The sequence below is a fragment of the Lacerta agilis genome, chromosome 1 (genome assembly GCF_009819535.1).
Source record: "Lacerta agilis isolate rLacAgi1 chromosome 1, rLacAgi1.pri, whole genome shotgun sequence".
Lineage (NCBI taxonomy): Eukaryota > Metazoa > Chordata > Lepidosauria > Squamata > Lacertidae > Lacerta > Lacerta agilis.
Window position 1 is genome coordinate 113,623,459 of NC_046312.1, and position 13,796 is coordinate 113,637,254.

The 13,796-nt window shown below is 40.4% G+C and overlaps 1 protein-coding gene across 2 annotated transcripts; it reads right to left on the reverse strand.

Moving 5' to 3' along the window:
• On the reverse strand, positions 1-13,786 carry SCRN3 (secernin 3). Of its 2 annotated transcripts, none has more exons than XM_033167856.1 (9): positions 13,687-13,786; positions 11,870-12,041; positions 10,685-10,866; positions 9,644-9,843; positions 8,044-8,256; positions 3,883-4,045; positions 2,687-2,867; positions 614-765; positions 1-373 (listed from the first exon to the last, which is right to left on the reverse strand). In XM_033167856.1, the coding sequence occupies exons 2-9, from the start codon at positions 12,038-12,040 to the stop codon at positions 343-345; spliced, it is 1,293 nt and encodes a 430-aa protein (XP_033023747.1). In that variant the 5' UTR covers position 12,041; positions 13,687-13,786; the 3' UTR covers positions 1-342. The 2 variants fall into 2 exon arrangements, with proteins under 2 accessions (XP_033023747.1, XP_033023756.1); XM_033167865.1 differs by having other exon boundaries at positions 1-374; positions 600-765; positions 13,687-13,785.
• Between the last annotated feature and the right edge of the window lie 10 nt (positions 13,787-13,796).

Genomic DNA, 13,796 nt, shown 5'->3' on the forward strand with positions numbered 1-13,796 from the left:
GAGGTACCACTGCATAGGGAACTTGAAGTGGCAGGACTTCTAACTTCAAGTAAGCAGACTGCACTAGAAAGCATATTGAGGGTCAATATATTAATAAAATATCAAACTATAAAGTGAAAGCAGTATTTTTCACATTATCGACTTTCTCTGAGTTAAGAGAGAAAACCATGCTAGAATAGGCCCTTCCACATTTAAATACTGAGAAATTACAACTGTATTGCTTCAGCTGGGAAGTTTCACACTTGCTGCCCCCTTGAAATTTCACAGTGCATATATTATTATAGTAAAGCAATCCAATGGGGGATGGAAGAAAATTCTGGCAGAAGTCCCATATCCACAACCCTACCAGCCTGGGCAGAAGGTGGTGGTAGTGCTATGATGGGGTGAAATGCACACCAGTTTCGAGTGCAGAATGTATGAAGAGGAATTATCTCCATCATTAAAGGCCAGTATTTGGAGGTTGATCAGTTAGTTACACTCCTGAAACCTAATTTGAAATTTCCTTGCTTTCTAGTCTAATTATACCCATATTATAATATGCTACTGAGCTGGGGATGTGCAAACCACTTTGAGAAGTAAAACAAATTACCCAGAAATCTCAGTATCATCTTACGCATATGCCTGGATTTCATCTTCTGTGCAGTTTGAGAAAAGATTAACTGCTTGATCAGCATCAAGGCTTCCGTTCTGTAGAATATGCTCCATTTCCTTAATCTTCTCTTTCTCCAACTTTCGGATCTGTTCCAATATCATGTCCCCCTTTTCCTATTAAAAAATATTGAACTAACAATGTAATGCTTGAACATATGAACTCTTCTAAAAGTTATTTCATCCACCATTAAGAGATTCATATCAGCCTACCCATAGCTGGTGAAGACCTACACAAAACGTAGCAGTGCATTCCCTAACTGAAGTGCTGCTTCTGTTCACAGGCTTCCAGCAGACTAGGAAGCAGCCTATTGCTGTCTGGAAATCATAGGGAATGAGTTAAAGAACTAAGTTAAGGGTGGGCAGCTAAGTTCTTTACTGCTACTTCTTTGGAGGGAGGGGAATTTTATTAGCCTTTGAGCACACATTTCTTGCTCCCTACCCCCTAAACTAACGTCTGTCCCTAGAATATAATCTGCTGTTGTAGGAGTTAGGTTCAAAATCACGGGGCTAAACTGCACTTGGTGATAAGACAGCTGCTAGACTCAGACTGTCTACATGACTTCCAGTTGCTGCGAAATAGGCAGCTCTGACCTATGGGCCAAATTTGGCCTGGCAGGGATCCCAATTTGGCCCACAATGCAGTTCCTCACAAAGCTCACCCACACCTAACGTCATCTGTTGCGTTGGGTGCCAACATAGCTACAAAGGAATAATCGGGGGGTGAAAGTGATCTCCCACCACTCATCAGTGCATCTTGCTCTGATAACCTTGAAATGGTTTGCATTGAAACAGCTGCCAAAATGGAGCTCTTTTCCTCCTGTGTTAGTGGTGGTTTCAGTGCAAAGCACTTCACGTCAGTGAAGCAAGTTGTGCTCTCATTGCCTATTAGCTTGTGAGCAGGGAGTTAAAGCCTGCTTGAAAGTAGCATTTCCCAAGTTGGCTGTAGGGAAGCACTGCACAAGGGACTTTGGCAGGTTGGAGGGACAACTCACCTGTCCGTCATCTGACCCCATAATGACATCAGGTGATTGTCCCACCTACCTGTCAAAGTTGGCCTGTAGCAGAAGAAACATAATTTTGGCTTGCTAGGTGGAAAAGCTTCCCCATCCCTGGTGGAAAAAAATTTTTTAGCTCCACTTCTACCTGTAATAAAGTAGTGTACAGTTATACTTTGGAAGTTGAATGGAATCCGTTCCAGAAGTCTGTTCGAATTCTGAAACATTTGACTTCCAAAGCATGGCTTCTGATTGGCTGCAGGAAGCTCCTGCAGCCAATCAAAAGCCGCGGAAGCCCCGCCAGACATTCGGCTTCCAAAAGAACATTAGAAAACCAGAACACTCACTTCCGGTTTTCAATCGTTTGGGAGCTGAAACGTACGAGTTCCAGGGTGTTCAAGAACTGAGGTACGACTGTTATTTTGTTGCAAGACTGGTGTAAGTCACACAGTTGCATCATTACCCACAACCTGCCACATAAAGATAGTGGGCTGAACTGGCAAGCATCAAGACACTCTTCCCTCCCTGGGAGAAGAAGAAGAAGAAGAGTTTGGATTTGATATTCCGCTTTTCACTACCCGAAGGAGTCTCAAAGCGGCTAACATTCTCCTTTCCCTTCCTCCCCCACAACAAACACTCTGTGAGGTGAGTGGGGCTGAGAGACTTCAGAGAAGTGTGACTAGCCCAAGGTCACCCAGCAGCTGCATGTGGAGGAATGGAGACACGAACCCGGTTCCCCAGATTACGAGTCTACAGCTCTTAACCACTACACCACACTGGGAGCACACTTTCACAGATTATTTGAGTTTAGCTGGCTTTGCTTGAGCTAAACAAGATCATCCTCTTGACCTTTCAAGAACTGTTTTGGCCCTGTGACTGAAAGGTTAGATGCCAGAGCAGTCTCTATCCATCCGGAGTCTGAAGTATTAAATTACATCAGCATTATTGCAATGGAACAGCTTACATAAATCCTTACACTGATTTTTATTTTAAAGTCCATACCCATCATACTCCCAGAGATTTAACTAAAATTAACACACCTTAGAAGACTCCATCATGAGAGCTGCACTTTCATGTTTTCTGTAGAGTTCGTGTCTTCTGTCTGGCTTTGTCTGAAATCGTGGTTGTTTTTTAACTGGATCCTCGGGACCAAACACTGGAGAGCTGGTTTTTAGCAACTGCGTAATATTTGGCACAAAAATGAAAGGTTTAAAGACAGACCTAGAGAATAAATTGAAACACCAAGTGAAAAGAAAATTAGCAAATGCACAATGAATGCTGCTTTCCACCATGGATGTTAAGGTTAAACTATTTCCTAGCACACAGCCATTACAATATCTTATCTGTTTACTCCATACAATCTACAAGTGGGAGTTCCTCAAGCTACTGGTTTTAATCAGATGTACTCAGGAGTATTTTCTATTAAAATCAGACAAGATGCACTGTCTACTAATGGTTGCAGTACCTAGAACAAAGAAGAGAGATTCTAGCACGTTTCAAGGCAACCTTTTCTCAAAGGAAATCTCAAGTTTCCTCATAAGACTTGCTGAAGTCTTACATATTTCAAAATGCATTCAGCTTCTTCAGGAAGAAGGGTGGGATGCAATTTGACTAAATAATAAATATGACAGTTCACATTAACACTTAAGCCCAAGGTATGGCTTGGTAAGAATGAGCAAGAATATGGGTAACCAAGGGAGAAAATTGTGGCTGCTTCGCTCCTCCTCTGGTCCTACTGCGACTGCTGCATTACCCAGAGCTAAACTATGGTATCATGTTACACATGAACCCAGGGTCATAGTTTGTCTCCCAACAAATGACTAGCTGTAACCAGAGTTTGTTCTTGGTTTACCCTTTGTGGTTTGTCTGGGGGCTGTTTTTGCATACAATATTAAACCAAACCAGCTCTGGATAGAGAAGAAAAAATGGTCACAATTTTCTCCTTGGGTACCTGTACGCTTGCCCATTCTCACTAAGCCATGATTTGGCTTAGTCGTGTTATGACAAAACAAGGCCTTAATCTCCAGCCCTTTTTTGTGCTTGAGTTTTTTATGGCTCTTCTCGGTCCTGTCTCTCTGTGTGAAATAGTTTCATCCATTATGGATTATATTTTGGACTTCAATGAAATTTGGAGCTTTATGTTTAACATTGTTAAAGGTCGGTCATGAGTAAGTTGCTGAAAGGAAAGTTAATAGGGCTAGGAATTTAGTCTTTATGATAAATTGTTAAGAGTCACCTGTCGGGGTCTGGAGTTCCAGTGAAGAAATGAATGCAAGGGAGGCTGGGTTCCTGAGGAAGTATGGAAACCATGCTTCCAGTGGTCATAAAGCCTCCTTCCATATTAATGCCAGTCTCTTTATCCCGAAGGATTGTCATCATTGTCTCAGCTGTTATTGTGCCTATGCAAGACAAAACATTATTTGTTTCATGTGCATATTTGACATAGTTTACTTAATAGCACCAATTCGAAAACCACATGCATGTCTGTTTCAAACTAAGCAACAATTAGGAAAATGATATGTGAAACATGAATGGCAGAATCAAAGAAGGCTCCACCATTACACTGTCCAAAAAAAAATCTTTTCCATGGGTACTAAAAATTAGTGTTGAAACATTAAATAGTCATCCAGTTTCAAGCCTCACAAGATTTTCCAGAAATGTTCCACAGAGAAATCACTTCTTTCTACGTTTAAGCGCCCTTCTGTATAAGACAAAGAAATCTGTCTGGCATCCTATCTCCATTAGTGGAAAATCAGCCTCTCTAAAGCTGACAAAATAAGACATGAATGGCTATCATATCTGTGGCAGTGAATAGTTTAAATGAATTACACACTCTGGGGTTTGCTGTCTCCTAAATTTATTGTCAGTTAATGATACTGGATAACTCAAGTTCTAGTGTAATATAAAAGTTTTTATATACTGGTACTCCTTAACCTTTTTTTGCTGGGCTAAAAGAAAACTGACCAAATGTTGCAGCACAAAAAGGTGTTCCAACCTCTTAATCATTTTTGTTGTCATTTTCTGTACCTTCTAGAGAGTGAGAAATTATTTTTCTCTGCAACATTTTTGAATTCCCTGAAGAACAACCTATGTGTCTCACAAAACAATGGATGGCTCTAGTCTTTTAAAATATGCATTTCTCATGAAATACTGCTTTATGACATCTTTAGATGTTAAATTTAATATTGGAGGGAACAGAAATAAAATGAAATGGGTGACTACATGTCAACGTACTATGTATGGCTTTCTGTGCTCCGTTTCCCATCCCAATCAGCCAGCATAAAAGGGGGTTTGCAAATAAAAATGAAGAGAACCATACTAAATGAAGAGAACCATACTAAATGAAGAGAACCATACTAAATGAAGAGAACCATACTAAATTTGTGCTTCAGGTTAAGAACAGACCTCTGGAATGCTACATTGAATATTTTTTAAAAAATAAATAACCAAACTCAAATTCTAGTTAGAATTAAGCACACAGATGCGAAGCAGTGTTTTTAAAATAGAAAATTAGATACAATGCATTTTAAAGATAATAGCAATAAAGCATGAAGAAGTACTGAGCAGAAAAGGAGCTTGCACATCTCTTTTGGCGGGGAGTGAAGTGTGTGGGAAGAGATCCATCTATGCTCTTCTCTTTCAGGGTGCTTACTGTTAACTCTCAAAACCATGAAGTCTCTATTATCTGTATTGCAAGGGTTGTGTTTCAATGAGGTCTCTAGCAATGTTTGGCTTAGCTGCTTGCCAGAAGTCAAATGTCAGAAGCGTTTCTGGCTGCTGTCCTAGGAGAAATGAGGCAGAATAAGCAGGAGCATTAGAAAGTAAGACTGGGGAAAGGAGTGCTCCAGAAGAATAAAAGGTTTTGATGGAAAGAGGGAGGACAAGTCTAATAGGCAAATGAAAGAAAATGAAAGAAAGAGAGAAAATTGGGCTAGAGGAGAACTACACATGGCCAAGCATTGAAAAGGTGAGAAAGGCTGGAATTTATCTATTCACTAGAAATAAGCAGCCAAATACTTGGCTACCGGCCTCTTTGATCTGTATGAATGCATCTATCTCTGTTTTATGCTATTTACATAAAAATACTTTTCCACTTTAGATTTCCATCATTGCCCACCTGGTAGTTCAGAATACCCAGTGGCCATTTTACAATAACAATCTCAGTATTAAAAATAAATCCTCTGCACCAATTTTGGAAAATCTTTTTTTAAAAAAAAAAATCCTGAAAGTACTGAAAATTTTAAGAGACTAGTGTGTTACAATGATGATTCATTCAAGGTTTGTAAAAAAAGAAACCGCTTAAACTGCATCAGACTGATAACTTGAACACCTGGTGTGACTTAAAAATGGTTGAGGTAAGTATCTGAAAAATGGGGATTTAGAATGAAGGCATTGATAGAACCTCAACAAGGCCATCACATTAAGACAGGTATTAAACATGTTCAGTATTCAGAACCTACAATTCCCCAAATGAATGTAGGATTTGCATGATCACTGGGGTATTATAGCTTCAAGTAACCCACTAGGAAGCACAGAATAACTGCTGCAATTGGGGGCAGCAGGGCTCAGCAGAATGAATATTGAAACAGAGGAGTGCAATTTTATTTGGGCTTACGTTATTATTTTTTCAACACATGACTATACATGAAATTTTGATACACGTGTAATAAGCAAATAATAGCAAGTGATGGCTGTTATAAGGATCACAAAAGTTGGGGGATGTTTTTCTAAAGCCAAATTCCTCAAAGCATGAGATGAGCCATCCTTGAAAAGTTGAGTCCTGTCTGGCCTTCGGGACTCTATGCAGACCACACCCTGCACAAGCCCTGCTCTACATTCTACCTTGAGCACTTATGCCTGACTGAAATGTGTCCTTGAAATCTGATAATGCTTCTTGCTTTCCTGAATGAAGAACAGAGAGGGATGTCTATGTGCAGAAACTAGCCTGCTGTAGAATTCACTTATGCTGCTCTGCCCACTGACCTTGTCCAGCTTGTCACCAGAATGTGGCCCCAGGAAGTTGTCCAGAGGGTAATGTCACTCTTGGGCTACAAAGGAGTTCCCTGCCCCTGAGCTAGGGGGAAGTATTGCCTAAATTGCTCAGCTATTGTATAGGATTTGGCTGAACCAAAAAGCCAACGAAAGAATCCTGTTCAAACTGACAAGCTTTTTTACCCTGTTCTTTGTAGGTACGTGATGAGATGGTGCAAATGCTATCCTAGTAGAAACACTGTAAATATTCTATGTGGTTCTTGGATCACAAGCCTGCTACAAACATCTTCTGGTGAGAGAAAGGGAGACCATAAAGGAAAAACGTTGGTGATTCTGTTGAGGCCATTGCCTCACTGTGGAACATCAAGATGAGAAGGGCTATTGACATGATTGTCCCAGAGTGCTCTGTCTGATACTCCAGGGCTCCTTGAGTTCCTTGGTTCTCTTCAGAGCTCTAAGCAATGAAGCTGACACAAGACTTGGTGTGAAAACTGGTCAGAATGCACAACCCTAACTATCACATACCGATTGTGGCAGTGGAAAAGGCCCAGATTACTGCTTCCATCATGTCCTCAAGTAGCCACCCAGCAGAGCTCTTTTGAGTGGTGATAAAGTTGATACTACTTGTTCCAGCCAATGGTGCATTTGAGCTATCAAAAGGCCTGCTGCTTGCTAGGCACTTTGAGGACAAAATCATTCATTTTCATACTGATTTTGCTGCTGCTGTTAATATAGTCTCTAGTGAGACATCCAATGTGTCCCAGCTATTGATGCCTCAGGATAAGGACAAGATGCTTCTGGCTGTTTAGGGAAGCATTCCCCTGAAATTATTTCCTATCTTATTGTTTTTAATCATCATATAATAAAACTGGCTTGTTCTATTGTACAGGTATATGTTAATTAGGGATATTGTAATGCCTGATGGAATTGTTCTGTAATTTTAATTATGTATTTATTTATTTAATAATTGATTTTACAGTTGTAAACTGCTTATAAGCCATTTTGGCACATAAGCAGTATATAAAATCAAATAATAGTAATAGTAATAATACTAAGGAGAAAAAGAAGAACTGATCTAGACAGATATTGTGGGCAATGGACCTGCTATTACAAACTGAACTGAAAACTGCAACCTCAATCTAAACAAAAAGTTAACATCTTAAGTGCCTTTAGCGCAGAAAAACAGAAAAAAATATTCCTCGTAAAATAAAAGCCTTGAAATGTGCTTTTTCTCCTTTCACTTCCAAATAAAAAGAAGTTAACAGAACTAGTATTTTGAAGACCTGTTCATCTGAAATCTCATAAAATTAAGCATCTCAATCATCAAATTATGTGCTTTATTACAAGGAGATGTTTTAATCTATTCTCTAAGCATTTAAAGTCACTCATGACTCAACAAAGGTACCTTCATGTTTCTTCAGTAGTTTATAGCCTTCACAGTATCTGCCTCTGGTAGTAGTCATCCTGGCAGTATTCACGTATGAATAGGTAGCAGCAAAATCAAATTCTTTTTTTCCATCCCACCAGCCTTTGCTTATAGCATAATTCCTTATTTCCAGATGCTCACGCTCAATCTTGGTTGTTATTGATAGCTGATTGGAAATATTCCGCACTCCTTCTGTTGAAAAGTGTGAAAAACAGTATCTTAGACTGCAATAATAAACCTACATACTAGGGAGTGAAGCCTGCTGAAGTATAGTGGGACTTTTTTCATGCATAAGATTGTACTGTTAACCTTACTACCCAAGAGACCCCATAGCATGACCCAAAAGGCCTCCCCAAACTGGTAGACATTTGGGTTTAGGGTCAATAACATGCTCATAGGAAACAGTTGTCCCTGCCCCTCATCCCCCAGCTCTTGTGGTATTTATTGTCCCATACAGCACAGATTCTCTTAATATGTATATTTTTGTCTCCAATGTTTGGTTGGAGAACTGAATTGCAAAATTTGAATAAATACAAATTTCAAAGGATGGCCATGTTTCAGTTCTCGTATAGTTTAAGAAAGTGCAAATTTGAGAAGATTCCGCTTTGAATGCGAACTGAATTGATTTTCTCCCCCTTCCCTAGTGTTGGCCCTGCAAAAATGGGATTCAGTTTCATGTGGGATCAGGCTAGTCTCATCCCTAGTTAGTTTCAAAACAGGCCTAAAGACCCATCTTTTTTACTGTGGCCTTTAGTGGTTAGTGTTATAAGAAGTTGTCAAATGGTGCTGTAGTATTGTTTTGTGATGGCTCTGTAGCAATAGTTTGCCATAGATGTATTCAATTGTTTTAGCTTGTATTTTATTGATTATGATTTTGATGTGTATTCTGTAAGCTGCATGGAGAAGACTTTTTTTTCTTGAAAAGCAGATTATCAATCAGCTAAATAAAAATGAATTTCTTCACCTCTTCTCTTTAGCATGTTTCAGACATTGCAGCTGAACTATGGTTTAACCTTATGCTTGTGCTCTCCCTCTTCCCTTTACATGTTCCAATACCCTCCTTCACTTTCTGGTTCATGATAACTATAGTTTGCTGTGGCAAATTGGGCAAACGATCGTTACTACAAAGCATACTTTGTCTCAAACGCAGAATTGCAGTAACCATGGCTTGCTGAATTCCAACATCAAAGCATACATACTTCCTGGTTTGAAATAATTAAAGGAGGGATCTGGAGTACATGATGGGAAGAGGAAGCCCAAACCTTGGGACCGGCAGTCAACAATGTTTGCCACAACGTCTGAAGCTGACCTTCATGTATTTATTCTTATTCTTATTACTCTTGCCACCATCATCCACCAGTTTCATCTTGTTTTGTTATATCACTGCTGGCAGATAAGAGATTAGTGAGCAAAATAACTTCATTTGAATGAGGAACTAAGCTGCCTTTCTATGAAAACACACTAGCACCAGTTATACCACTTATATTCACCAAAATGTTCTATGTTCTAGCAGCACAAACAGGCTATATACACTTATAATCTGAGAAGAATTTAATTAAGTGAAGATGATTGTCCATACCTTCTACTTTCTCTGCAGCCCAATACTTTCCAGAGGTTTCCAGTATCCAAGCTTCCTTTCTGTCTGCTATCAGAAAACTATTATGGTATGTAAATGCCATATGACTCTCCATACAGTTTCCACCTTGACCATACTTGTCCAGCAAATCAACAATGACACCAACAGCTTTTTCTGCGGTATTAGCTCTTTCCAGTCCAAGCCTAAAACCATACGGAAGTGTCACCTTTTGGGAAAATTCTTATGAATGTTGAATTTGCATATTATTGGACATTTACTCAATGAGTTAGAAAGTTGCACATGTACTCATGTCCTGGATAAGGCTTATTACAGTGGGTGCCAACATGTAATTTTTTATGATGAAAAGACTTATTCCCACAAAGAGCCTGCTAGCACCCACAGAACTGTCATGTTTAATAGATTATTGTATTTTAACATTCTGTTGTAATAATTTATATAAATATAAATAATTTATTATTATTATTATTATTATTATTATTATTATTATTATTAATCTGCCATTGCAACAGGCTTGTTTTTGGCGAGTCATGGGTGAAGGCTAAGGGTTTTAATATTTGCTAGCTTGTCATGGTCTGAGTAACTTCACAAAATGTGAACTTATATACTGCTGTATTATTTTAAATTGTGTACTACAGTGGTGCCCCGCTAGACGAATGCCTCGCTAGACGAAAAACTCGCTAGACGAAGGCATTCGTCTAGCGGAAGGCTGCCCCGCAAGACGAAAAAGTCTATGGGGCTGCCTCGCAAGACGAATTTTTTTTTTCATCTAGCGAAAACCGCGATTTGCATTGGTGCTTTGCTAGACGAAAAAATCGCTAGACGAAAATACTCGCAGAACGAATTATTTTCGTCTAGCGAGACACCAGTGTACTCTGTTTTTAAAGTGGTCAAAACTGCTAGAAAGTGTTGATTAAAGACAATGACGAGGGATCAGTTTATGTGTGAATCAGTCCATAAATTCTCGCTTTCTACATTTCAAAATTCCATTTTATACAGCTAATTTAAATCATATTGTCTGCAAACCTGACAAGATCCATGCCTAGGAGGGCTTCATCATCACAGACTTCCTCCTTTCCCCACACCGCTTCATTCCCAATGCAGACTCCATGCTCATTGGCCCCCATTTCAGCACCCCAGAGCCAGGAGGGGCGACTCAGAACAACTGCATAAGTTTCTGGTGCTTGTTCAATTTCTATATAAGTACACTGCAATAAAAAGAATTCCAGAAAACACATAAGAAAAAACACTTCTTGAATTCTACACAATGGACTGGATTTAAACTGGTGTGAGTGGACTTCCCAACTTTTTGCCTCCCAAAAAGGCTCTCCAATTGTTGGGAGACGATCAAACATCATTGAGTGTGAGATGGGAGCCTGCAATGTCAGGAGGGGATAAGTAAAAATCAGATCCTTCAAATTCCAACCCAATATTTTTACTGAGCCTAGTATTATTTTGAAAGCTAAGCCACAGCTTAGGGGTAGAGCAAATGCCTTGCATGCAAAAAGTTCCATTTTTAATGCCTTGCCTCTCCAGATAGGGCTGGGAAATTCCCATCTAAAATCTGGCAGAGCCACTGAGTTAAATGTAGGCAGTACAGAGCAAGACTGGCCTGGGTTTGACTTATACAGCAATGTCCTGTCTTCTTAAGAGATACTATGTACACTCCCTCTAAACTTCATAACTGACATTTGTGAATGGCTACCAATTCCAGTCACTTGATGCATCAGCATGTGATTTCTCTTTGGTGGAACTAAATATTTGTTCCACTACTTTACCCTTTAAAGCAGGGGTCCCCAAACTAAGACCTGAGGGCCAGATAAGGCCCAAGGGACTTGCTTATACGGCCCGCGGCAATCCCTGCTGCCGCCGCCCACTCTTACTGGCACTGCGCTACGAGGCTGCCCACTTCCGGGTCGGAGGAGCACCAGAAATAGCTTACGTGCATGCGCAAGCGTTATTTCCGGTGCACATCTGGGTCGGAGGAGGCCCATGCACATGCGCACAAGCTATTTCCAATGCTCCTCCGACCCGGAAGTGCACCGGAAAGAGCGTGCGCACACATGTATGGGGGCGTGCTCCCTTGCCCTCCATGCAATCAGCACTGGAGACACTGGCCCAAGGTGCGGTAAGTTTGCTGACCCCTGCTTTAAAGTATAGAAAAAGCATCCGAATATGGTTGTGTTGTTTTTCTAAATGCTTTGATCTTACCTCAACTTTTTCTCCTGGGCCATGACTTGCAGCAGGGAAGTACACAATCTCCTGGACTTCATCTGAGGGCCTATCTGAATTTTTTCCAAAGATGATCCTGCTGCCAGTTGTGGCTGGAGGCAGAGCCACAAAAGTATCACAGGAGGAAGGTTCAGTGATCACGGAAGCCATCCTGGAAAATTATGTAATACGGTATGATAAATGACCAGTGAAGGAGGAAAACTCTGGGAAACACTAATACTTGAATGAAAGCACAAGGCTGTATAGAATTTTATGTTCCTTTTCCCCAAGTGATGGTGCCATTTATATTAACCCCACAATTCCCACTATTATGGAGAGGTATCAACGTTCTAGAGATTATGGAGAGGTATCAACGTTCTAGAGATAACTGTGTGCAGAATATTTGGAACCGGAGACAAATAATCATGTGTGCACATAAGGCTTTCGGAAGCATAGTCTGTTGCAGCGAAACCAACGAAAAGTCTTGTGGCTCTGTAAAAAGTGAATCAAATCCATGTGCATATGGGAATAGGATATGGGATTGTAAAATGTGGGTCTGATAAGTTATAAAATTCAATAGGTACAGTCTGTGACATTTCTACGCACATATAAAAAGACCAGTGACCATGCATAACAGCAGTAATTGGTGATAACATAACCCTCCTAAATTAGTTTAGTAAAACTAAATCTGTAGTGGGATAAAAAACCTTGGAACTGATTTGAGTCCTAAACACCACCATCAAATTTACTGATAAACTCTTATCAACAATTCAGGCTAGAGGCTCCCTTTCAAGTTGTTTGCTGTTCTTGCTGTTGTTGGGAAATGGTGGCTTTCAGGTCAGACTGTACCTAATGTGGCCTTTTGGCTGCACAAAATACAGGTACATGTTTTCCTCCATCTAACCTGCCTGTTGAAGATTAACATTTGATGCAACTGACAAAGTAGCTTCTAGTCCATGAAATATTATTATTATTATTATTATTATTATTATTATTATTATTATTATTAATTTTATTTATACCCCACCCATCTGACTGGGTTTCCCAGAAAAGATATGCCACCGCCCCAATAAACCTGTTGTTAAGTTTGTTGCAACAAAAAACATGACATACGTTTTTGTAAACCAATATAAGTCCACAAAAACGTTGTTGTTAAATTTGTATACCACTCTATACCCGTAGATCTCAGGACAGTCCACAACATAAAATTACAATATAGAAAGCGCAAAATACAGAATAAAACAGGCTAAAATGCCACAGGATTATTATCCTGCAGGCCGGATGTTATGCAAAAAGATGAGACGAGTTAAGAAAAAGTGGTTGTGGCACTTCAAGAGTCTTTTTGTTAATAAAATGCGGCAGATAATAATATCCTGTGCAGACTTCAGCTAGCCCCAGACAAACTCGGAAAGCGTTCCAACATTCAAAAATTAGGTTGACGTTTACCAGAAACAGCCGCTTGTAAGACACAAGCGCAAAGAGTCACGGAAAGGATTTTGTGCTTAACCAAGCTCCCAATTCCCCGTGAAGGCAAACGCGCGTGTTGCGACTTCCACACGTCGTTCACCTGTGACCGTAGCATAGGGATTGTTTACGTCTGAAGGAGACCGGTAAAGACGCCTCACGGCTCTTTGCTTTTTCATGTTCACGAGTGGCTACCTCTCCGGAAACCTCGTTTGAGGTTTCAACTGTCTGTTAGGATATATGTATCACCGCTATGGGGACCCGGTCGGCATTCATTCACACGTGCTGGGCCCGACAAGTGGGGATTTAACGCTGCTGCGAAGCGGCAAACGAGGAGCTACAGCGGAGCCTACCCGTCGCGCAAGGCCTTGGCGGCCGCCTCTGCTTTACGAGCCTGGCTTCGTTCGGCCTCGCCGGCTTCAGGCCCGCTTCGCGTCGCCGCCGCAGCTCTGAGGCGCAGTAA